Here is a 26,854-nt window from a genome sequence, read left to right as displayed (position 1 = left end):
TCTTCCTCTGCTCTTCCTGACTGCCCATCAGACATTTGCTTGGCTTTCACATTATTCACTTCCTCTGCGTGTTTTGACACATCTGTAGAAAAGAGGAGACATTTGTGCGTTTATTTTGCAGCCGCACTATTACAGATGTATGCTCTTTAAAGTCATTATTTTCCTCATTTCACAATCAGAAAAATAAATATTCACCTGCTGAAATATTTTCCTGAGACGAAGCTTCCACGGCTGAAATGTTTTCCACAGACGAGAAGTTCTGACTGTGAATTAATAAGATTGTGAACAGTCAGACTTAATTCATGTCTATCTCATATCGTTTCACATATAGTTTCACAACCACATGAGGCAACATATATATACTGTGTATATATATATTAGTCCTTTTGATTAAGAAACATTTCACTGCACAACCTCTGCACCTCACCACAGTTTTATCATCAAATCATTCCTTTAACAATATGACAGAGGATCTTTCCACATGGTATATTAAATATCTATAGACCTCATATAGTCGCCACTTAAATAAAGCTAAAATAAACCTGCTTAGTTTATCCTTTGCTCTACATATAGAATTTGATGTAGTTTGATCCTTCTCTAAAAGAGCAAGGCTTTTAATAAACTATAACACGACTATATCAGGTTTGTGAATAGCAAATATTTCTAAACCTGAATGGCAAGAATTGGTCTACTCTTCCATCTATGATTCTCATAATCATATACACTGAATTGCTTCCAAAAACATCATCACTATTGACCATTTAAAATCCTTAACAGTAAAATACTTCACACATCTTCACCTGGCAGTCTTAAGGCAGCTTTTCTTGTTCATGTTTTCCTTCTGCGGTTTGGATTTCATTCTCTGGTGACAGAACAGCACGTAGTTCTTGTTGTTATTGTTGGCCCAGAACGTCCCCACGGGAGTCTCATACCGCAGACAAAAGTCAACTCTGGCTCCCAGCTCCCCGAATGGAGGCACTAAGGTGAGCTTGAATGAGAAACAGTCCATCAGACTGTCACTGGAGCCGGGGACGTACTCTGCCAGGAGGTCAAAGTGGCTGGACCAGGCGTCTAAAGTGGTTCGGATGTATACTGCCTTACTGTAGGAGATGTTGAGGACACGGATCACTCCTTTCACGATTGTGGTCCCGGGAAGCAACTCGACCGTCTCCAACTCCACTTTCTGGTCCCGCACTTTGACACACAGCTCCTCAGTAGACAACGGAAGGGAGAACGTGTGAGGAGAGAGGAAATATTCCTCTGCCTCTTTACCCTCACCCTCAGAGGAGTCACACCCTGGCAGCAGAGGCACATCCCATGTGTCAAACTCCTTCACCTGCACCAAACTGAGGCCTTTGGCGTCTGCGAAGGACACTCTCCTGGAGCCAGAGATGGGCGGCTCAGGCTCCGAGTCCTCGTCAGAGACAGAGCTCCTTCTCCGTGGGAGAGGGGAAGATTTGGGCCTGATGCCGATGACCACTTCGCCCTCATCATCGTCCACATCCAAGGAGCTGAGGCCTGGCACTCCCAAGAGGTTACAGGCCCCAGAAAGTCTTGGTTGTCCCACAAACTCCATGGGGCTCTCCGTGAGAGAGTCAGCGGGAAAAGGAACGGCAGTGCTTCTGCTTCTGGCAACTGACATTCAACATGCTCTGACTTAACAGATGGAGTCGAGTTACAGATGACATTGTTGCAAGGGCCAACACTATAAATAGGCCAGAAGAGACTTAAACTATGCACAGTAGTCTAAACTCAGGAGGAGAAAATATCATCCTCTACGCTCTTTCAGGCTGAGCATTTGCGTTATGTAATCTAAATATTTAGATCAATGCTAATCTAATTTTCTTACTTCAAAACTACCCAAAGGTTTTGTAAACCTCTGTCTTGTTTATCTGTACTAACTGCTCCCTGGAGAGTTATAATGATATTTGCAACAAGCATGAGATTTGCTTGGGCAGCTATTTGTCTGTTGTTGCTTTTGGCCCCACAATGGGTTACATGACATCTAAAATGGCCCTTTATTTTATACAAACTTACAGTTCCACTGACCACTCGCTGACTCTCTGATGGTGCAATAGCTCTGAAAGCCTGATAGTGGGTACCACCATTCCACACAAGTTCACTCTTTTATCTGCTTATCCCGTATCAGCATTTATCTGCGGATGCCAGAATTACACAGTTTACAGTTACGCATTGTGTTTGTACTATTTCCTGTGTTTATCTCACAGCTGTGACAGAGTGCCATGTCCAGCCCGAGCCTGTGACCAAAGCGGTTAGTTCTTAATCTTACTGAGCAAATAAAAATACATATTTTAACAGCAGGGTAAGAATGTTGTGTCTTAACTGAAGAATGGTGAGCCGCCTCCTGAGTTGGATATGAACGGTATAAAAGCATGTAAAGGCTGTCAGGGTAGATAATGTCTGCGTCCGGAGGATGTGGGGTCTGATTCAGGCATGATACTTTAAATTACACTGCAGTTGCTATAGGACGTACAAGTTGCTGTAAAAATAAGCAATGAACAAAGAGAAAAGAAGAAGAAGACAACATCGAATGGATAATCCATACCTGGAAGAACAAAAAGCAGGATGCAGCTTCACAAATGCATCTAAGACAGAGGAGAGCAGCAGAGAAACTGTTGTACAAGATGAGGCTGCAACAATGTCAGATGCTGTCGGCGCCCACCCTCCAGATAACACGGTGACCTCCTCAGACAACCCCTCCTCTGAGGAAGCTCAGCTCTTCTCAAAGCCCTCGCTCTCCTACATCGCCCTGATTGCCAAAGTCATCCTGTCCTCCCCCTCCCAGAAGCTAAACCTGGCGTCCATCTACAGAGCAATGGAGGAGCAGTTTCCCTACCTGAGGAGCCGCGGCCCGGGCTGGAGGAACAGTGTCCGGCACAACTTGTCCGTGAATGACTGCTTTGTGAAGGTGAGCCGCTGCGAGGACGGTCGGGGCCATCACTGGGGGGTCCACCAGGCTCACCTCAGAGACTTTCAGCAGGGGAACTTCAGACAGTACAGGAAGGCCAGAGGGAGGAGGGAGAAGGAGCCGTATGACAAAGTAGCGGGGTGTCTGGCTTGGATGGAGAGCAGCTGCTTCCTGGGAAAGCACTGTAAGAGTAGATCTCTGGGCTGGGTGGAGCCACGATGCCCTCTGCAGGAACCAAGGAGGTATCAGATGAGTTCTTTGGACTGGACTCAACCATGCTGTCAGCCTTGGAGCGTCCATGTTGGCTGGGTACAGCCCCCCAGCTGGATGAGACATTACTGCCAACTAAACTCATGTAGCAGTCTTACAGCTGGGAGAGGGCACACCAGTCAACCCCTGACCTCTAGACTGCACTGTTGGGGGACGAATGACCCAGAAATGAAATGCGTGAAGGAGTCACGTGACAGCAGGTTCATGACACCACCAGCGCAACCTATTAGGTTTCCTGGCTGCTGGTGTATGCCCCCAGTCATCGAAGAGTTAATAAAACCTTTGCCTTACAAAATCAACTTTTAATTTCACCTCTGAACCATCCGGGAGCATTAAAGTATAAAGTAAAACAAGGTGGAAAATACATGAGATGGTTTTTCCTGTATCTGAATATACAGAACAAATGTATGTTACTTTTTTCTTCCTGCAGGGCAGATAAATACCAATCCAGTAGGTGGCAGAAAGTTACCTTGGTAACAATATCTACATTTCAATCATTCAGTTCTCTCAAGTCTGTCCTGCTTTAACAGGAGAGAGAGGATCTGTTCGGCCTCTCTGCTCAACTGTCACTTATATAAATGCACAGCACTAATTTGCATGGTATTAATAGTTTCTAGTCTACATTATTTTGGTGTATATTCATATGTATGCCACGTTACGTCTTCTTTCTTATGCCACGCCATGAGAGAAAGATTTAAATATAAAGTAAAAAATAAAATCACGTATTCAAGGTTTTTTTGTTTCCATCTCGTCTCACCAAAGGACAACAACTATTGATGTTACAGCAGCCTGGCCTTTGCCTCTCCTCCTCCTCCTCCTCCTCCTTCATCGTGCACTTGCAGTCTGTAAAACATGTTTTTGCAATAAAGAGCTGACATTAAAAGAACAGGAGCATGACAAAGCTGGCATGCTTAAAAGAAGGTAACATACAATAAAGAGTAAATAAAGAGTGCAACAGAATGAAAGACGCTGAACACAAATGCTAAAAAACATGAGAGGGGAGAGAGAGAGAGAGAGAGAGAGAGAGAGTGCAGAAAAGTCCTGCACTGAGTTTATTACATCAGTCATTTCAGGTGTTGTTTGTCAGTGTAGCTGTGTTGAACTTTCACACTGGAGGGTAGATTGTATTTATCAGCAGCCCAAATTAAAACACTTTTATTTGTTTTTAATAGATGTGGCGATGCGCTATTCAAATGAAAGTGCAGACACGACTGTAAATAGCTCTTTGATAACAGTTTGACAGTTCAGCTCTTTTTGTTGTTCAAAACTCTTAGATACTGGATATCTAAATAAAGTCACACACAACTATACTTGTCTTTTCTCAAAGACACGGACCCTTTGTTTTAACCATGAAACACAATAAATGATACTTGTATTGAGGCATTTTGTTGTTTTTTTTTTTTAAATGTTATTCGTTATTGGATTGTGTATGTCTATGAATATCAGCAAAGAAAAGCAACGCCTGCGAAATGCTTCTTATTGAAAATCACAGAATCGTGTCTTTTTCTGTTTATCATGTTACAATATACGTCATATTTGTACATCACTGCAATGTAGACATAATGTTTACTGATTAGTGTGAATCTTTTTAAAATGCAGAGGGAAAAGTCTCACTCACTGTTACTTTTAAACCTTTTGAGCTTAAAATAAAATCAATCTGCTCTAGCTGATTTGTAACCGTTTTTTTTTTTTTCTTCCTGTCTTTCACAACCTGCTAATCAACTGCTATTCTCACTGTCTAATTTACTGAGTGATAACGTTACTCCTCCCCCTCAGGTAGACACACAACTGTAGCAGTTCTCCCCCCATCCTCACTCCAAACTGCATGACTTGGAGACATCAACTCCTGCCTGGCTGCTCTGAATTCAACTGTTCACCTGAACGGTACGTGGGTTTATTGCTATTCTGGTAGAAATAAAGGCATCACAGAGCTTTATATTATGAGCATGTGATCAGCTTTTTCCTCTTGCATGTTTTCTGGAGTTAGCACTTGAAGTGAAACTCCTATTTGTGCTCGGTTTTAGAGGCAATAGCTCTGGTTTATAAGTGTTAACTTGTGGTTCTGTAAATTACATCGACAGCATTTCATTGGATTTGAAACCCTGCATTGTTTGCTTAAATTGTGCAGAGGATTGTTTCACTGTATTTTTCATTTTTCTTTCTTTTTATATGTCCTACTATAGGACGTACACGACCACCGTCTCCGTCTTTGGTGCTTTTAAAATTCACAAGTTAGTTTTCTGTCCTGATGTGGGATTTATGCAAAGCCCCACAAAGGTGTAATTTAGCAGTGACGCTGAAATGTATCTACAGCGTCTTGTTCTTGCAGCTTATTTATTGTTGGCTATCTTCTTTTAGGACCTGAGCTGGGATGCCTGAGTCTCCTCTCAGTCCCACGGCAGCACGTCAAAACCCAGCCAGCAGCCTCCTCAGTCACACAGACACCGGTGCAGGAGAGAGAGTAGCTAATGGGGACTCCTGCAGTGGAGTGAGAGGTGAAGACTGGCAGAGTCTCCACCACAAACAGGTATCTTCATTCTCCTCCTACCCCTCATCCTCCGCTCCTTCTTCCTTCGTTTCTTCATCCTCCTCTTCATAAGCGGGAAATAGAACAGGCTTAGGCAAACAGATGTCAAGAGAAATACCGCAAGTCAGCTCCATATTAGACATCCTCTGACAGGACACCAAACCCAGAGCCTGCAGCTCTGTTGACAGTGACAGGGATTTCATATGAGATCTGATCCGAGTTGGGAGTTCACACGCAGAACTCTGTTTGTCCTTCATTATTAGCTTGTGAGTCAGAGCCAGGGAGGAATAATTGTCCACACACCTTGGCCAAACAGATGCAAGTGAAAGGCAAATAAGCATGGCCCTACATCATTTTATGGTTGTCTGTTACGATTCCATCCCTGGGAATCTTAATCTAAGGGATCAGTGAAACAACCAAGATAATGAATGCCTGTCCAGCACCGCTTCCTTCACACTGTTCTCTCGTCTTGTCAGTTTCACTCTGCCCTTTTCTCTTAATTCACTTTCAAAATCTGCACTTGTAGTGGCCTTTAAAGAATTTGAACAATATGAGAAAAAAACATAAGTACTGTCCATAGTAAATGGTCTGCCAACACTGGATCTGTGTGATGTGAATTTTTTAAACGTGTTACTTTTTTTTTTGTTATTTTCAGCTAACATAATGACTATAGTAAGTGACAATGTCATAATGTCTCTGTTGCAACTGTCTGCCAGTGTGTGAATCCAGCCTTCAAAGCATAATAATGACTTGTGAGATGAAAGTTTTTCAACCTGCCCGCTCTAAAAATGTTGTAAATGAAGACTATTTACAGTGAAGACTGGGTTTCTCTCATAAAAGAGAAGGACCTCCATCTGATATCTATTGTAAAGCGTGTAGCATCCAATCCACATGGCACACAAATGGTGACCCAGTGATTTGTAAAGCCTGATAATGAAGCCAGCTGGATGTCAGCGCCTTATTTAGAATTGCACTCAAAAGAGTATAAGACTAGCGATGCAGCTATTTTTTAACGATACATTGATTGATTATTTGGCTTAATCATTTTATGGATTGTCAGAAAACAACTGCTGGTTTTATCAAATTGAAATTGAAGAGGTATATGTGGTGGGTTAAGTTAGGCTACCCTGCACATTTTTGTACATGTGGGTGACTTTTGTTACACAGTAGGTTTGTTGGCTGTTGCACCCAGTACAATGTAAATAACTTCAGCGTTTTGTTTGTTTGCGCTAGAGTTAAGTTGGACGTAGCGCTAGAGTTAAGTTCCTGTAGTCAAAAAAACATTCAATTCATAAAGATAAAATGGATAAAATCCTCACATTTAATGCTTGATAAAAGACGTAACTGAATAACTCAGTAAAAGTGTTTTTGATTTTGATTCTTTTGATCAACTAGTCAATTAATAGTGCAGTTGTTTTGGCACTAAATAAGGTATTATACATGCACACAAGTAATTCAGATCCATACACAAAAACAAGAATTCCTCAACTTGTTTTTAATGTTCTTATCTTATCTCATCTGTCTGGTTGAAACACCGGAGGTTTTATCTCAAAGGACTGATGACAAAAATGACAAACTTGACATCTCCCATGTGTTCTTCTTTCATTACATCCGAGTTATTACACCAATATAGACATAAGGCTTCACTGAAACCTGTGAAGAACATCAGGTCACAGCCTTTGTACAGCAAATGACATTTTGTGTGGAGAAAAAAAAAAGGAGATATTCAACATTCTAGAAAGTGGCATAAACTGTTGACTAACTGTTCTGTATTGTTTGTAATACAATCTGTTAAATATGTAAGTGCCTTTTGTTGTCTCTAAATGCAGTCATGGCCATTGCTGCTGCCTCTGTTTGACGACAAAAGGAGACAATCACTCTGTTATTTGTCACTCAATCAGTAGCAGTGCAGATCAGTTATTATTCTGTGAGTGTTTGCCTTTATTAATACCCATACACTTCTATTAAGAGTCACAACAAGCATGTAATTGTGTTGCTAATTAACCGGTCAGCCTATCTCCCATCTCATTTAGGGTCAGTGACACGATCCAACATTATGATGTTCACAATAGGTTGACAGGACTGTTTTGTAATTGGATTGGAAAGATTCCCATCGGATGGTTATTACTGTTTAACACCTGACACTTGCCTCCTGTCTCGCATACTTGTCCTCTTGCCTTCACTCTGTAGACTGTAGTCCAGCATCATTTTTATCCCTCCTCTTCCTCCCGAAGGTGTTTCTGGCTATGATGGCTCCGCAGCAGATGCAGCAGCTTCTGTCCCCCAACCAGCTCCAGGCTCTGATCCACCAGAAGCAACAAGCCCTTCTGCTCCAGCAGGTATTTATTCAATACTAACACTAATGCAAGTGCTACTGATAATAATACACAATAGTCTGGTTTACTTGACTAGACCTGTGCTGACTAGTTGACTAGTTTTTTTCTTGCATGCAAATACTTACTGGATTGAAGCAACTGTAACTAAAGGAATAAATGCAATATAACATGAGGTGAGGTAATGCAATATAAAGTTAGCCTTGCTGACCATCCAAATTCAAACAATATTATCTTATAGCCATTGAGGTAAGCTAAATATTAAGTGAACAACTGGCCTATAGAGGTAAACTAACTAGTCAGTTAAGTTAAACTAAGTTAATTAAGTTAGTTTGCTAAGACAAACTAGCTAGCTAACAGAAAAGCACACTTTAAGAAACCTGTTAATTTTCACCCAGCTAATATATTATTGAGATATCGTACAGCTACGGTAAACAATCTTATCTACTACAGCTACAGCAGCAATTAGTTAGCATTGGGTTATGTTTGTTAATTAGCATGTTTAAATACTGTGATATTACATCACAGCTACCAGGTTAACAATTGCTAGTTAGTATGCCTGGGCAAACTGGCACACGCAGCCCAAAATAAACTAAAAAATACGATACGATACGATTACATATATATTGTTTTAACATAGGCCCATAACTATTTAATTACAGATAAATACATGTACTTAATCAAGGTAAACTAGCAAGCTAACCTGCTGACTTTACATGGATTCACTTTCACATCTTTGACTTGACCCTGGTTTAAATCATATATATTTTCTGTCTCCATTAAAGTCTAATTACTCCTGAATTTAAAAAAAACTACAAACCACAAATCTGAAAAAAGAAAGACTCGAGGGACATGGAAATATTTTTACAGTTGGTTGTGACTTTAGTTGCCTTTCTCGCACTGTTTCATGTAAATGTCTTTAAAGCAATGATCCTTCACCGTTTTTCCAGCAACATCTGAAAGAGTTTTACAAGACGCAACAACATCAGATTCACCTGCAGCTGCTTCAGCAGCAGCCAAGCAAGAAAGCCAAAGAGGTAAATAGTGATTTGCAGTGCGTTGTGTATTTGTGTTTTGGTTTGTTTTGGAAGGCAGAGTGTGAGCAGAGTTTCACAAGAATACTACCTCGCTTTTCTGTCTTGTTTTCTCTCTCTCTCTGCCCTCCAGCTCCCTGCACAGCAGCTCGTGTTCCAGCAGCTCCTTCAGCTCCATCAGCAGCAGCAGCAGCAGCAGCAGCAGCAACAGCAGCTCCTCCGGGTGCAGAGACCGGTCCTGTCCTCTCCTGCCCTCTCTCCAGGTCACTCCTTTTTACATGCATCACCAAGCTTTTACATTACTTCTGTCTTTTCTTGTCCCTCTGTGGAGCAGCATCGGTGAAGAACAATGGTGATGTCACCTTGTTATCATTTCCAGTGTCCTTTGTGTTTCAGTTGTCAGTACAGAATCTGTGTATCTGTTGTAATTCAGAGCATTGTTTGCAAATGTGAGATTGAATTGATTGTTGAGTTGTTATAATATGTTAATCATATCACAAGGACAGCAAAATATACAAACATGGACATGCATCTGGTACGATTAGTTTCTTGTTGATTTTACGCTCAGTTATATAACTGCACCAAACTCAAAAGAGACGATAATGAAACCTAAAAGTAGAAAATTCATCTTTAGTTATATTGTAGCTGTTTGTCCTGGATTACAGGGAAAGGGCAATGAGCTCATGAGAAAGAGCTGCTCTCCCTGTTTCTCTGAATGAACCGCGTGAATGTGAAGCGCAGAAAATGACCCTTCACTGCTCAGTTAATATCATTATCTTGAAAAGGGGCAAGTCCTCTCCACAACATTCTGGCGGGACAGAGAAGCAGCTACAGCTGCAGCAAACGTCTCATCTCACTGCGCTGCAGAACAGAGAGGTTCAGGAGATCCTTTGTTCCCACTCCCATCAGGCTGTAGAACACCTCAGCCAAAGGATTTGATAATTATTGTTTATTTATTATTAACTTTTTTAATTATTATCAACAATGAGCTAATGGACACATGAATTTCCCCTAGGGGATAAATAAAGTATCTATCTATCTATCTATCTATCTATCTATCTATCGATCTATCTATCTATCTATCTATCTATCGATCTATCTATCTATCTATCTATCTATCGATCTATCTATCTATCTATCTATCTATCTATCTATCTATAATGTATATGTGTTTGTTTCTTTATGTGTTAGTTGGTTTCAGCTCTGCAGAGATGCAGCAGATATGGAAAGAGCTCACAAATGGAATAACTGAGGAGAAAACCACAATTAAGGGCAATCACGACTCTTCTGCTAACAGCATAATGTCAACAAAAGTCACAGGGAGACGGGCCGGCGAACAGCAGTCTCCTTCTCCTCGCAGGGCAGAGTGGTAAGATCTGTCTGCTCGTGCTGTATACAGATTGTGAGAACTCAAATGATACTGCCTTTTTGTAAACATCAAAGACTTGTCATCTGTAGACATTTTTCTTTCTCTCAAGGTGCAGGTGGTGGTGGGGGGGGGTTGCTTTTGCAGCAAGACTTCACTTTTAATTCCCCTCGGGACGATATATTTTGTTTTGTTTGTTTGCTTTGTGTTCTACCACCTGAAGTGGTTAAACAAAGAAAGAAAAAGTTTACATGAGTACATGTCCTAAAATCAAAAGTAAATAGATTTCCATTTATTTTTTATTGCTCCCTTCCACCTCTCTGTGTTATTTCCTGCCACCTGAAAAGAAAACACTGTTTTATTGCTGTTTTGCTCTCGTTCTGTTCTGTTGTTCTGTCTGTTGTCTGGCTGCTGTGGCTTTTAATCATGACAATATTTTCACTCTGCTTCTGTTCTCCCTTCGCCTAGTGCTGATCGCGCCGCTCCACATGTTCTCTACAGTCACGGTGTGTGTAACTGGCCTGGATGTGAGTCAGTCTGTGAAAACTTGAACCAGTTTATCAAGTACGTTTTTAAACTCCATCCTAATTTATTTCACTCTCTGACTCTTTGCAATTTTTCTGTTTAGGACATAAAGGAATAGTCTTCTGAAAATCTTTTCTTATCAAAGAAACTCACCCCCTGAAATGGTTGTAGCCCCAGGTTGTGCCTCTCATGGAACATCATTACATTTGAGGCACGGAACTAAGCATCAGTTTTTCTTTCTTTGAAAAACCAAGAGAGTCCGTTCCCAGCACTTACTGCATATTCTCAGAATTGTCAAGGACTCTTCCAACCCTGTATATAAAAAAATATTTTGTCTGCTGCAATTTTAAAATTTCTTAACCGAGGTAGCCATAAATTACACATCTCCTTGTTCATTTTGTACAACACAAGGAAAATATCAACATTATCGTGCAAGAAATAAATAAAATAAGGAAAAGTAGCATTAATATAGATAAAAAAGTACCTGATAGTAAAACCTTTTAACTTAACTCAGAAAAGACACATCCATCTTTGTCTGGATAGGAAATAGTCAGAAGTTGAGAATCATATTTAACATGCAGCAGAGTGAGTATTGTTTTATGCAGATGGACAGAAGAGTCTTCGAGGATTTGGGAAATACATTCAAAAGTTTGTAGTTAAACAACCTTGTTTTTTTTTTAAAGAACACTTAGGACTTATTTTTCAGAGGAACTGATGCTTATCTTTGACTTGAAAGTAAGGACAAGCTTAGGCTAAAAACGTCTGTAGCCTGGTGCTTCATGGAGAAGTAGCGAGCTGTGGTGGAGTTTGATTCACAGCAGTTACGAAACATTTACAACACTTTTTTTTTTAGAGCTAATTCAGAGGGGGGGAGTATATGATACTCAGTGAATAGATTTTAACAGGAAGATTCCTTTTATACACCTGTGTGTGTGTTTCAGGCACATAGGCAGTGAACACACTCTGGATGACAGGAGCACAGCCCAGTGCAGAGTCCAGATGCAGGTGGTTCAGCAGCTGGAGCTTCAGGTGCGTACTAGTCCTGTAAAATCCTGTCCAACAACAAAAGTTAGAGCTGCTGCTTGAATGCGTGCAAGTGGCCGTGCAGACCTGTCCCAATATGATACTGTCACTTTAAAAAAAAAATTTTTTATTTGAAACATGTCTATCCTGGTATTCATAGAAGCTATATTAGTCTGCAACACTGAATTCTTTTCCCTGAGAATTCACCTTATTTTACCATCTAAACACCTTCCAGCTCATGGTAAATATTCATGTAATTTCAACCAACATCTCCTCCTTCCTGATGTTTGACACAGCAAGAGATTGCACCTTGCAAAGAATGTGTCAGGTTCACTGCCTTCCATCTCAATAATCTGTGCTCAGTGATTTTGATGGGACACCATCCACAGATTTCCCCTCTCTCTTCTAACAGCTCTGCAAAGAACGGGAGCGTCTGCGAGCGATGATGGCTCACCTGCATCTGCCATCTTTAGAGGCTCAGTCGCTCTCTGCACCCGCGAGTCTACAGTCGGCACAGGCTGATACAGCTGCTGACCTGCGCGGCCTACAGGTAGATAGTGTGCGGTAATAGCTGTGTGAGCAACACGGCCGGAGTAAATGAGCCGTACACTGTGTGGCATTTCAGAGCTGTGAGCAAAACTCCAAATATGTGGTGGAGGGTGGAAATAACACGTGTCTGGCTGCAAAAAACGTATCTTCTCCAGCGCTGATGAATATACCGCCAGCCTGCAATTGACCTGGAGAATTTTTACAGTTGGATGAGTTGCAGAAATATGTTGTTATTTTCTTTCGAATTTGAACATTTGAACCTGCAGAGAAATTCATGTCCGAAAAAAAAGTTTTACTATTGTGAGGCTTTCTACCTGAACTCTCAAAACTCCCACCGCACGATGTGTGTCCTAGGCATTTGCTTTCCTTTTGGCGCCCAGCTGCTGACATCAGATGGCTGCCATTGTGTCTTCAGACGTCAGATATGCTCTGATAATGTGGAAGCTAATCATTTGTTAATCTTGCAAATATTGCACCATAATCACAACACTCACCAAACAATTTCACCCTATAATTAACAATAATTGGCTTCTCCCCTCTTGTGATATTAGTGGAATCACCTCTGAAGAGGCGAATCAAATCGCTCTGTTCCACTCTGTTGAAAATCTCCCTCTCTGTTTTGTTTCTCTTTTCACTCCACTCGTCCCTTTGTTAACTTGGATCTTCTGCTTGCGTGGCTCTCAGCTAAGCTCAGTCGGCGTCACCAACAAGCTGAACCCTTCAGACTCGGCACAAGCCCCCCCCCAGCCTCTGGCCCCTGGCGGCACTCCATCCCAGGGGTGTGAAGAGGAGTCCCCCTCTCATACAGAATGTGCTGGAGCCATGAGGCGTCGGCACCACCCTTTGGTCTACTCGCTGTCTTCAGGTAAACCAAACACTGTGGTCACATTATGTTCACACAACAAATAAACAGTTCATAGCACATTTTTCTACTCCACTTTCCACTTACTATGTTTTATCATCTTCCAGAAAATGAATATGAGCTCTACAAGAACACTGATATCAGACCACCTTTCACCTACGCAACTCTGATAAGACAGGTACAATCTTTGAGTCAGTACAGAAGATGATTAATGAATATTTATATTATTTGCAATCTTATATACTGCAATTGGTATTTAAGAATCCAGATTTTCTTCTCCTTTGTGTTTTTCTATTTTGTATTCGCTGTTCTCTAGAATATGAACATTTTAATATTGGAGGCCTTTCTTGCCGAAAAATGACCTCTTGTTCTGCTGCGTTTTCTGTGGGTTCGATGATTCTCATGTGAGCTCATTCATTGAAATTAACTATCTACATCTTAAATCTTTAATAAGTTTGGTAATTTTTCAAGCAAAAATGACAAACTGTCCTGGTTCCAGCTTCTTAAATATAAATATTTGCTGGTTCTCTTAGTTCTCTGTGATAGGAAACTGAATATCTTTAGGTGTGTGCTGATTGGACAAAAAAAAGAAAAGAATATTAAATAGATCTGTTTGGGCTAACATTGTGTAAATCAAACATTTAATTAATCAATAAAATAAATTCCAGAGAAATTGATCATGAAAATAACCCTACATTTCAGTCTACATGTGTCAGTTAGAAGGTTAATGGCTTTAATTCTACAATAGGTAACATAAAAAGTAAAAATAAAACGATTGCTTCAGTGTTATGAGAGTAAGACTTTCCCCTCATTTCTTGGATTAGAGGTGAAACAGTCAGGGCTTTAATTTGATCCTGTAATGTGCTTCAGTTTTTTATTCCCTCTCCATTTGCAGGCTATTATGGAAGCATCAGACATGCAGCTGACGCTCAACGAGATCTACAACTGGTTCACACGGACGTTCGCTTATTTCAGACGCAACGCTGCCACTTGGAAGGTATTGCACCCGCAGATAATTAACTGTGTGATCCCAGAGTGTGTGTCACACCTGATCTATGCAGCGTGTACTCCTTAACAGCTCCTTCACTCTGATTTTCTCTGGATCAGAACGCGGTGCGCCACAACCTGAGCCTGCACAAGTGTTTCGTGCGTGTGGAGAATGTGAAAGGTGCCGTGTGGACGGTGGACGAGGTGGAGTACCAGAGGAGGAGATCTCAGAAGATCACAGGGTACAGTACATGACTTCCTGTTTGTCACAGCGCTGTTATCAGGGTGTCTGTGTGTATTTCCGTTCAAATATGACGATATTTAAAACATTTTTAGTACGTCATGTCATCCTCTTCTGGGTTTTAACATGGATCATTAATTAAAATACAAATAAATCTTTGTCATTATAAAATATATAGCACTCATAAAACTGAATGAAACACTGGACAAATCCAGTATATACTCGGCCCTGTCTGCCATAGATCAAATTTAATACTAACCCTCTTTAAGTCATTTTTACACCTTGAATTTAATTAACAAAAATTAAGATGTTTTAATTGACCTTTGTGTACAGGGTAGAAAAGCCTGGAGCCCACTGACTGACATCAATTCAAAATGCATTAAAAGAGCATGTGAGGTGTGGTTCCGTGCACCGCTCTGTCCTGTGTTCTCCCTGTCTACAGAATAGGCCTGAATTGATTCCATAGTGCATCTACAGCACTGCTCGTGTTAGTTTTTTTTTTTATTATAGTCCTCAATAAATGACTGATAGATACGACCGGAATAAGTATCGTGACAGGCACTAATACGAGGCCTTGTCCTGATCAGTCATTCCAATGAATTATTTGTCATCATAACCGACCTTGCCTCAAACTATTGCTGTTTACCATGTTGTGGTTTGTGGAATATATACAAGTCATTGATTTGCTTGCCGTGAATTAGACATGCATTATGTCTATTTTGAAATTCTGTAACCTTTCTTATTCCGCAGGAGTCCATCGCTGATCAAAAATGTGTCCTCGAACCTCGCTTTCGGGACCGCTCTGAACGCCAGCTTACAGGTGAGCGCATGTTGTTTGAGTGCAGCTTCTTGATATGAAAGGAGCCTGAGCTGGTTGTGATAGTTTGATTTTTTTGATCCATCTTTGTAGATGGCACTGGCCGAGGCATCGCTGCCGGGATTCAAGAAGGAGAGTGTGAGCAGAAACCCCCGGAGTCAGATACAGGAGAGCAACGCAACAAACGGCCACAGTGACCAAAACATTTCTTTACAAGTCCAGCAGTCAGTTGTGTTTATAGTGAACTCCAAAGATCAATGAAATGACCGATGTGTGTCAATAATGGATTGAAACGTCTTTGTTTTTCACCTCTTGCAGGTCTCTTTTCCTCAAAGACGAAGTGATGAATCTGAAAGAGCAAAAACCACCGACACCAGCCGCTCTGCAGAGTGACGTGACTGAAAATGACGAAGAGCACTTGTTCGACCTTGAATGACCCCTAACACTGGATTGGTCTCAGACTATAAATAATGATAGTGCAGTCAAGCGAGCCTTCATTGAGCATTCAGGGACGTAGGCCATACAGTTTACAGTACATGCAGTACCGTTGTGACTTCATTTATGTGTCTCCATGTGGTGCCGGGTGGCCTGAAATTCTCACCAGAGTCAGTATTAAATATTTGATCAATTAAACATAAACACTGAGCTATTTGGAATTTTGATTATTTATTATCATATGGTTCATATCCTCATATACATTAAAAATGTGTCTGTCAGTGACTAAATGTCTCCACTATTTCACACAAAGGAAACAAAGGAAAGTGGAATATAGCAGGTCAAAGAGATTACATTTCTGACTGTAAGATGTGAGCTTTAAATGATTTATTAGCGCTAAAGTCCAGTCATATTTGATCCTCTATATTTCAACACTTTCTTTTACTCAGATAATGATGTTCGAATTTCTTTTGCAAGGGAGAAAATTTCATCACGACAGGCATAAACATTAAAAGTAAAGTGATATATAAATGTGTACACAATGAGAATCTGATAGTTTGGGGAAAATATGTTTTTCTTTTTCAAATCCTCTCATTTTTAATGTGTTTTAAGTAAATATATTTCAAGGCCAAAGTAAATGATTGACGGAATAATTAGTTATGACGTAGAAAATGAATGTTTTGCTTATTTGTTGTGATTGTCTACAAGTAACGGGGTAAAGCATAACGAGGGTGAACCCCATTGTTGCAAAAAAGATGTTGTGTTCGTCATGGAAACAGTTAAAAACCTGTACAGCCTGTGCTGTTCCTCCTCTTGGTTTCCTCTGTACATAGGAATGTATTGTTACGTACTGTATATATGTGAAGATTCTTTCTGATGAAGTGGGTTTTATATGCTTTTGTTTCAGAAAATAAGCAACGCTGTGCCGTCCTCTTTTATAAGTCCGTCAGAGCAGGTGCTGAGCACATACAACAATCTGTTATGTATAAAGATGTGTTTGTCTGTTGTTGTATGTCCACCGTATCCCATTGAAATGAAATAAATATATGTAAACCGGCTTAATGTTTACTTTATTATTATGAAACTTGTGGTAAATGACACTAATTGGACTAATTTAAATGTTTTACACTGTTAAATTTTGCCCTCAGTTACCTACCGGTATATTCACAGACTTAAAACCGCGTGCTCCCTGATCACTGATCTGGAAAAGTTAACGCACCCTGTGAAACTGTATGTGCGGTTTTTGGCTTTTTTTTTTCTTTTTTTTCTTTTTTTTTACTAAGAAAATAATAAATTACTTTTCTTGAGTAAATACATTAGTGGTGTCAAGTTCTGCAATCCCTGAAGGAGATCTTGCAGGGTCAGTTTACTCAGGGTCATTGTTTAGCTTCAGTGCTCATCAATACTCCCAACATTTTTCAGATTTTCGACTGTTGTAGAATAATTGATGGCCTTTGGTTGTATATAAATGATGTTTTATTGAACATGTATCTCATCAGCAACCAGGGAGTAAATGCATTCACATTTCAGATCATTTACTTCTGATATGGTTAAAAACACGACTGAAATATTAGTCGATCATTCAAAATCTATTTACATTAGATTTACTGTACAGCACAGTTGAAATCCTCCATGTAATCCTGAATGTTTCATTAGCAGTGTGTGTCATATGTAGTTACTGACATAAAGTGTATTCACTCATATGTACACCTATGCACAATTTCATGCTAAGTACTGTACATTGTAGTGATTATGATCAAAATAATGTTCTGGCATGAAAAGGTTTAGTTTGTTTTTCTGAACCATTCATTTTTTACACAGTTTTTGTTAATATTCACGGTTGTTTGTCTCTTGATGATCACTAAGATAAGGTTGGGGTTTACTCTCCTGTTTAATTTACTACGTCAATGTGTAAAATATTCAATTAATAATGAAATTCATGGACAAACAGTCCCAACTGGATCGCATCGTCTCATCCACTGATGAACACTGTGAGGAGAAGCCGTTCCTGTAGACTTCACAACCAAATGAAAGAACAAAGGCCTCAGATTTTTCAGTTCCGTGTTTTGACTAATGTCAGTAATTGTCTTTGCTGATAACGAGTTCGTTTTAGGTTTGCTGTTGCCTCTCAGGGCTTCCTTTGATTCGCTGTCAGCCCACTAGATGACATTTTCCTCTGATTGCCTCTCCATGCAGCGTGTTTACTGACTGAAAGTTAGCATGGCGCTAGACAACTTCAACAGCTTCACTTATGTGTTGCTTTGATGTGCCATATACTCACCGTGAGGCGGGCAAGTCAACATGTTTTTCAACGCAGCACTTTTGACAGCACTTAGTCAACAGCCCCTCAGAAAAGGGCTGGTCTCTGCTCGTCTTCTCATCAGCGTGTGACGATGATGCTGTCGCCAAACGTGTTCAGTCTCCTCAAAAAGTCCTCATCTGTGGGAAAATAATATTTTTACACACCAAGATAAACAGTCAACGTCACTCACTGTCTTTAATTTTGGAGGTTGAAATACAAACTCTGAATTAGGGGTCGAATCCCTTGAGCTGAACCATTTGAAAACAAGAATAAAGGTCTAAAGCCACACTAGTGTCTGAGTGAGGCTGTAGTTACATGGAGAAAAAAATGAAGTGACATGACAATCTCATATAAACCACCGTGGCACAACGGGCTTTGTTGGAGCCTGCAGGGAGTCATGGGAAAAACAAACAAACGTGTTCTCATATTACACTTTATATTAAACAATAGTGTTTTACATACATTTTACCACATGATAATGGGCGTCAAAAGGTAACACAACATGGCTCATTTAGATATCAGGCCGGAGATGGTGTTTGCAAACTCCATCCACCACAGAAGACCATGAGATTTTGTTCAAAGGTATGTAGCTTATATATAATCATGATTCTGTTCCTTTGTGTTTATTTGAAATGTTGCTCATAAATATGTAACTTGAAAATAAATACATATAATGTTAACTGATATTTTTCTTTTGGTTTTCGTAGTGTAAAGCGTTGACGGTTTTATATGTGTGTGTGTGTGTGTGTGTGCGTGTGTGTGCGTGCGTGCGCCTGTGAGCATAAGAGGGCGAGAGAGCTTGCATCCATACAGTATTCAGCTAACACACTTGTGGGGTATGTGTCTCCATTGTGTTAGGTGACTAAAAGCAGAACAGAGAAGGTAACCTGGAGTCACACATCCAGGCCTCAGCGGTCTCTGCTGGTCTGTGATCAGCATGTTCACAGAAGCCACCCAGAGATCTGCTGGGGAGGGGAGTGTTGTTAAGTCCCCCGAACAACAACAAAACACACACACACACACTAACAGCTCACAGTCTGCTGAGCGGTGACTCAGGCCGGCATGTTGGGTGTTGCTGGAGGTTTCCTGACCTTTTGCTGTGGACAGAAGCAGGAGGATGAAGAAGGTGACTGGGTGAACAAAGTGTAACGGAGATCCTGAGCAGTCATGAGTGTCAGACATGTTACCTGGAGACCATTTACCTGTGGACGAGAAGGAAGACGAGAGCAACCAGACTAAAGGTTAGTACTAATGACCAGTTTATTCTTTTATTAAAGTATATACACACCGCTGCTCTGGCCACTTGTTTTAAGCTTCAACCAATTGGATAATATTTTGTGCTGCTACAGTTTGCTAAAAATACTGCGAGGTTTCAGTATTTCCCTGAAAAACTTTATATTCAGAAAAGTGCCAGAGCCCCTGAAACAGCAGGGAGGGCATCATGGGATACTGAGACTCCCCAATGACGCAGCTTATTGAATCATGCAAGAGTTAGAAAACTCTTTAAGGAAGGATCAGTCTGCACAGATTTAATTTGATAGATAATTAATATTCAATTCCAAAACACACGCATATATAAAAACAAGTGGAAAAAAGTCCTGGTTTTATTATTCATGTGTGGTCAGCGAGGAATCTTTTGTTAGCTAACAGAACTTTATTTTGATGTGTCTCAAGGTGGTGCGTCTTTTAAATCGCCACAGGAAATCCCTTCAGCACGTGACCCTGTTAGCAGAGGAAATGCCATCCCCACTGAGCTCATCAGCAGTAAGTGGAAACCCCCAGACCTGAACAACAAACAATACAGTGACCAAAATGAACAGTAAAACAAATCAGCTTTGTTAAAGTGAAGACGAGTTAGTGAGAAGGAAAGTAATGATTCATTGTTTCATCAGCTCATTAACAAGTCTATTAACTGACAAAATAGACAAATGTTCACACCAAACATCAGACTCCTTACTAACACGTATTCTTGGCTTTCTTGTCTGTCTGATAACGCATCTGTGATCGATACATGAGTGCATGACACCGTGTGCACTCTAATTTTGAATATTAGATCAGAGCTTGAATTTGCTTTGTGCTAGTTTTATCACTAAGGAGTCTCCACCTGATTCCTGTTCTACAGTAATTATAATTTCAATCTTTGTGTGACCCAGCCCAGCCTCTGCCTGCCTCACAGGAGGCACCAGGGCTGAGGAGGCCTCAGTGTGACCCCCAGAAGCCTACATGCCCACGATGTGACCTCACGGTCCCAGACCCTCCTCCCGCTCTTCCCCCCAGCCTGAGCCGAGTGCAGGGCTCCAGCTCGTTGGTGCACAGCAGCAGCAGCAGCGGCAGGAGGAGGAACAGGAGCAGGGACAGCGTGGCTAGCTCACATCAACCTGCAGCTACACTAAGTGGTAGGTACAACAGTATGACTTCACGCATCATGATAATTTGTCGCATGTATATAGATAATGATAGAAAGTAAATACAGTCAGTAGAATCAGTACATGATATTTCCTTTCCCTGTCTGCTTTTTCATGTTTGTCTGGATTAATTACAGTATGACAGTACAGACCTGTTGACTGAGCTTTGAGCTGAATGATTGGTTGAACAGTGGTTTAATGTCATTGTCTGTTGCTGCCCGGCTTGATGGTTTTCAGTGAAAAGCTTAGTGAAGCGCCTGTGTGTGGTACTTATGCGGAAGTTGAGAAATTAAACTGATGTGACCTTTAAGTCTTTTCACTTGTCAGACCAACAACTGCTTAAAAACACTTCAAATAAAGCCAATGTCAAATTTTTGCAGCTTTTCCGAGTATTTTTAGTATAGTTAGTATGGCAACTTCCTACAGCCCTTTGTGGCTGTGAAAATTTGAGAGCTGGTGAGAACCTGCACCGTACCGGTTTTAAAAGGCGTCTTTTCCCCCCTTCAGCCACAAGGGGCAGCAATGAGACCAGTCGCACTTGAAAATAAAACTCAAATAAGATGACAAACGTGAGATTTATGCGTTTTTGGGCCATTTTCTAACAGTACGCTTAGGTATGACAAGACAAAAAGATTCAAGACGGAGGATTTAACAGTGATCTTATTGATGTCTCCTGTCAAAGGATAAAAAGTTTTCTGGAGGTGAAACTTAAGTTAAAACCCAACATTTTCAAACACTGTGTGGCAGCTGGGTCAGGTCGTGGCCGACTCAGTCTGTGGAAAGGTTGAATATAAATGACAGTTTGAACCTGGCAAACAGTTTGTGACTCTGGGGAGACAATAGACATCACTTAGATCACGTAAAATACCTCTGAAGATCCAACAACATATACTCTACCCAAAGTTTTTTAGTGGAAGACAACTGTCTCCCATGCAGTGGCTAAAGAGTTCCCAAATGGATCTATGTTTGTTGTGTCTATTCTCAGTTTAATTCCATGAAATTAAGACACTTTATTTATTGAAAACTGGGAAAAAGAGTTCATTTAATTCAGATGAGAATTCTCAAATAATTAGCAATTTGAAACATTTGGTCAGTCGTTCATCTTTAGCGAGCACAGAAAAACCTGTGCATTGAGATGATTTTTCTGTCACCACCAAAGGCGATTTTTCTTTCTAAACAAATGGAGCTCTATAAAGTTTGCCTTGGACACTTTCCAACTGCTGCACTTCCTTCCAGTTTTATCAAAGCATGTGGGGGGCCACTCTTTGTTTATCATTGTGTTCATGTTATCTCTATGAAGCGACGCATTAAATCAATGCAGTAGCCACAGATAATGCTCCGTCTTCATCTACACACAGATATTAGCATAAGTTATGTGTGGGGGGTGTATAATTCGAGCAGTTAAGCAGGAAAATGCTGAACCCCACTCCCCAGGGAATTCTGCCGTCTCCTTTTCATTTACTTCCGTGAGTAAACAGGATAAAACAGCTTGATTTGCATGAGCTCACTGACTATCTGGTCTTTGTGAGGATGAAAACGGTACCTGAGTAATAATACATGGTTAGGATCGCGAGAGATGCACAATAACACGCCGGCGAGGTTAATGTATGCAATTTCATCTGCACCTAATTTGGGTAGGAGAGCAATTATCTTGTGACAGCTTCTTCCTAGTTGTTGTTCATCACCGACAGCCTCTATGGCCTTTTTTATTTTCCCTGGAGGACTGAACGAACCTCTGTTATTAGGTAAACACAATCACACTTGATCACTGCAGAAGAGTAGTTTCTCTTTCAAGTTCCATTTGGCACAACAAACAAACACGTGAGAGATTAATTTGGGGTTAATAGAGTCGTTAATCCTCATTTTTGATTGTGTCTGACAGGCTTTTAGAACATACAACAGCTTTTCATGACCTCAGATATGATACCTGAAGCTAAATCACTTCTCCGTCTCATTGTTTCCTCACTGTGATGCCCACAGACACCTGTTTTAACCTGCTGCTGGCGTGCCTGTCGTGCGAGCTTTCCCTGCTGCCCCTGGGTCTGCTGGAGGCCTGCTACTCCTGTCTCCACCCCATCTGCTCCTCCTGCTGCCACGCCTGCGCCCGCTGCTGCTCGGCCATTCAGGAGGCGCCCGTGGAGGAATTCAACTGCCACGCCCACTGCCACTCGGTCCTGTTCGAGTCCTGCTGCGAGCCAATCGACTTTCTCGAGTTTTGCCTGGAGTGCTGCGAGATCTGCCACCACAGTTAGGAAGCAGCTGGACCGCCTTGCCCGAGGACTCATTTTCAAGACACGTGTGGAGATGATGATGATGATGTTGCTTGTGTGAAGGTGTGAACAGCACAAACTACCATTCTATGTGATCACCAAGGTTTCTACTCATTATTTTTACACTATTTGCTGCTAAAATAATAATAACTCCAACTCACATGATTAAGAGGAGATTTGACTTCAAGGCTTCTCACTCTTCTTCAGTGAGGGCAATATTGCTTATGTGCCAGATGAAGCGCTAAGTCTTGCTATTGCTACATAGCCAGTATTAGCATTAGCAGCTGTTTACTTATCAGTCTTGCCAAGAGCTTCAGTCATTGCTGCTTTTACAAGGCAAGAGGTTATAATGTCCTCTGAGCAGTGCTAATTATTCAGGGCAGACTGGATACTGTGACTCGGTATCAGAAAATGACGAGGCTGGCCTGCCAAACTGGAGCTAGCCGGTTAGCATACAAACTTCAGTATAAGAAAAGAAGTGATCGAAATAAGAAACAAAACCAGAGGGTTGCTTTCCAACACTGGAGACAGCTCTTGGTGAGTAATGGAATGAGGTCTGATGCTGAACTCACAACGTTTCTTCTAGACTGGTAAGTAAACAGCTGTTAATGCTAATGTTAGCTATGTAGCAATAGCAAAACTTACAAATAGCTCCTTTAGGAGGAATTTGACATTTATGGAAATATTTCTTTTCACTTTCTTCCTGAGACTTAAATGAGACGATTGATACCTGGGACTAGAGCCATGAGATCACTGGCTTATCTTAGCATAAATACTAGCATCAGGGGAACAGTAGGGTGACTCAGAGTCTGTTTACAGGTCCTGGGGAGTATTAGTGCACATGTGAAAAAAGTTGTATAAAGCTTTTGTGACTCCAGAGAGCTGCAGTGTCTGATATCATCCCTGCTTCAGTAGTAGCAGCTCGAGGTTACATTAGCTGCTAATAGCATAACACATCCGGACCCACAATGAACGGTCGGTGGTCAAATTGCATTGTTGATAATGTAGGCGCTTTGTAGGCATTTTAACAAGGAACAGGAATGTGTTAAATAAAAAGCACACAACATCTGATTCTGCTGTATAGATTTTGTTCCTTTTTTTTTTTCAACAGTCCAACTAAGCTGACAAGAGGAAGGAAAAGATGCGTTATCTCTGAGGTGATTTTTTGGAAAACAGATTCAAGGACCTTTTGAAATATTAAAAGAAATTTATCAAGGTGATTTGCTATGTCTTAAAAAATAAATAAATAAATATCCTTGGATTGACAGGGTGAATAAAACTGAAGCCAGGGTGGGACTGATTGATACTCTAGTGTTGTTCTTGTTCATAGCAGCAAAACCAAGTGGTCTTTTTTTGATAAAGAGGCACAAACAGCACAGAAAGACTCACACTGAAGCGTATACAAACTACAGTACATTCAAGATTCAGGCCTTGTTCTACAGAAATGCCTTTTGTTTGTACATTACATTGCATTAAATGACTTTGACCCAGCAAGATCCTGAACCAGAGGGGTCTACCTCTTTGCTCACGTTTGTTCACGTTCTCATGTTATAAGATTGTAGGTTTGACTTCTCTCTGCGCAGCTCTTTGCAGCTGAGGAGCAGGGCGACACAAAACTTGTCATCCCTCTCTTGAATCCCTTTTCATATTCGTCATATAAAGCACTTAGAACATAAAAGGAGGCTTATTCTCTCCAGATCTTGGAAGATTGAAGCAGGCTCCTTTAAAGTCATCATGTGAGATGACAGCAGAGAGGCAGAGTAAACAGCCAAAAATAAAACAAAGCGGCGATAAAGACAATGCTGTCAATCTGTCCGGACGAGCCAAGAGGCTCATTTAAATCATGTTAGAGCGAATAAATCGGATTTAAGTATCTCTTTTGCCCACAACGTATTTGGATTGTGCCGGTGACAAGACACAGCGGTGATGTCTAATTTAGAGCATGGCGAGCATACACCAACAAATAAACACTCAGGTTTGTTCCACTTGTCCCCCTCAATTTGTTATACCCTTTACCCACAGCTGATGTCTACCTCCACAGATCACAAACAGCTGCTATTGTCAGTGAATTCAGACTGCTACACAGCAATGCACTGTTTTGTGGCTGGATGCATTCATTTGCCTTTGAGTTTTGATTTGAAATCACCACTAAAATAAATGGTGTAAATGACGCCAGAGAAGATTCTTTACAATGATTTTTCATTTTATGGAAGGAAAAAGAAAAACAAAGGCCACAGGGAATGCAAAGGTTTTTGTAATGTTCTTTCTATTAATTGATTAACCGACCAACAGAAAATTAATACATAATTGTGTTAATTAATTAATGTATGAGCCATTTTACAAGCAAAATTACCAAACATTCCCAGACACTTTCTAAGTCTTATGTGATGATGAATTAAAGCTGTTTGAACTGTTGGTCGGAGAAAACAAGAAATTCTGATGGGAACTTTTCACTATTTTTTACACGACAAAATGATTAATTGATGAATTGAAAAAATAATTGGCACATTAATAATTAATGTATGATTATAATAATTGTAGTAAATTAATAATAGAATAAAATAGCACATGTAGAAAAAGGGATAATGAAAACATAAAATAACTCAATCAAATTGCAACTGGTGACAACTAGTTAAAAGAAATTATTTGCACCACAAGTGATGATTTTTGATAATATTAACTAACACTATTGCCTATTGCTTTATTTAATAATAATATAATAATAATAATAATAATAATAATATTTTGTCTGTGCAGCCATGTACAACACTGAGGGAATTTCATTTTCATATTATATTTTATATATATATATTTATATATATATATATATAAATAGGGCATATTATTTTATTTTTCAATTTTTGGTTTTTGTGAATTTTGCTGTTTTTAGAGACCTAGGGGGAACTTCAATTAAAAACGTATATTTTATAAACTGATTCTAGTTTTTTTATTTTGACTCAATTTAAGTTTGAAGACCTTTAGTCCAACAAAATAACAAATAAATTAAGACTTTAGCATTTCTCCACCAGAGTTTAAAAACATTATTTACACACATTCTCAAACCTAAACTACCTGGGTTCCATTGGCTCGGTTGCTCTTGGTCAATTCAACGCTGTAATCCCGCTAAGATTAAGCAGCTTGTCTTTTTCTCTCCTCTCCATACCTCGCACTGCTCCGCAGGGTTAGTAGTCTTGTTTGAAGTTGCATTACCACATACTTTCTCCTTGCAGATGAGACAGGAAACAGTCATATCAAACTCATGAAAAATTAATCACCTGTTCACCTCAGTCTGCTGTCCCCCAGTTCAACGCCTCTTTTAGGTATAAAAGAGACATATTAGTGTAACGTACCCTGTGAAAAATCATAGTGCTCTGGGTCAAGTGTTGACAGCTTGGGCAATTAGGTGTAATTAGTTCTTTAAATTATTTTAAATATTAACCTTTAAATGTCAAATGAAGAGACACTTTCCACGCTCTGATTTTGCAGGTTTGTGAAAATCAAGTCATAATGCTAAAATAAGGCTGGGACTGGGAAAAAATCTAAATGGGAAAAAAATAACTATAAGTGAGGAGCGCTATGAAACTTTCTCAACCTCAATGAAAAAATAAAAAGGCCTCTTAGGTCTTGGTCAAAGTTTTCTGAAATTGTTTTCAAAAGTTATTGATCTGGCTTTACAAATATTTGACTTTTCTTGTATGGTTATTTTATGTCATGCGTTCATTCGGGTGACAGTCAAAGTTTGAGAGATGCATTCGCACATTTGTATCATTGCAGAAAGATTTATAAATAAAACGGCCTGTTCAGTTGACAACCTCATCATGCGTCAGAGGCTTGAGGTTGAAAATCGACCCCTTGTTTTTCTGAGCAGCTGTTGGACTGGCAGTCGGAGAGAACAAAACTGGGCGTCACAGACGGAGGATGACCCAGTGAGGAGTGGTTTGTTTTATACCTGAGTTGCTTTTTAAAAAACAACCCTTTC

The 26,854-nt window shown here is 40.4% G+C and overlaps 1 protein-coding gene across 2 annotated transcripts; it reads left to right on the top strand.

Annotated features, from left to right (window-relative positions):
• The first annotated feature begins 19,257 nt into the window (after positions 1-19,257).
• LOC111229653 (myoD family inhibitor domain-containing protein-like) lies at positions 19,258-23,120 on the top strand. Of its 2 annotated transcripts, XM_022756071.1 has the most exons (4): positions 19,258-19,441; positions 19,875-19,964; positions 20,354-20,596; positions 22,586-23,120. In XM_022756071.1, the coding sequence occupies exons 1-4, from the start codon at positions 19,381-19,383 to the stop codon at positions 22,855-22,857; spliced, it is 666 nt and encodes a 221-aa protein (XP_022611792.1). In that variant the 5' UTR covers positions 19,258-19,380; the 3' UTR covers positions 22,858-23,120. The 2 variants fall into 2 exon arrangements, with proteins under 2 accessions (XP_022611792.1, XP_022611793.1); XM_022756072.1 differs by lacking the exon at positions 19,875-19,964.
• The last annotated feature ends 3,734 nt before the right edge of the window (positions 23,121-26,854 follow it).

This window comes from Seriola dumerili, unplaced genomic scaffold, assembly GCF_002260705.1.
Source record: "Seriola dumerili isolate Sdu_G_001 unplaced genomic scaffold, Sdu_1.0 BDQW01000242.1, whole genome shotgun sequence".
NCBI lineage: Eukaryota > Metazoa > Chordata > Actinopteri > Carangiformes > Carangidae > Seriola > Seriola dumerili.
Note: the sequence above shows the minus strand (reverse complement) of the source record. Positions and strands in the feature narration are given on the sequence as shown.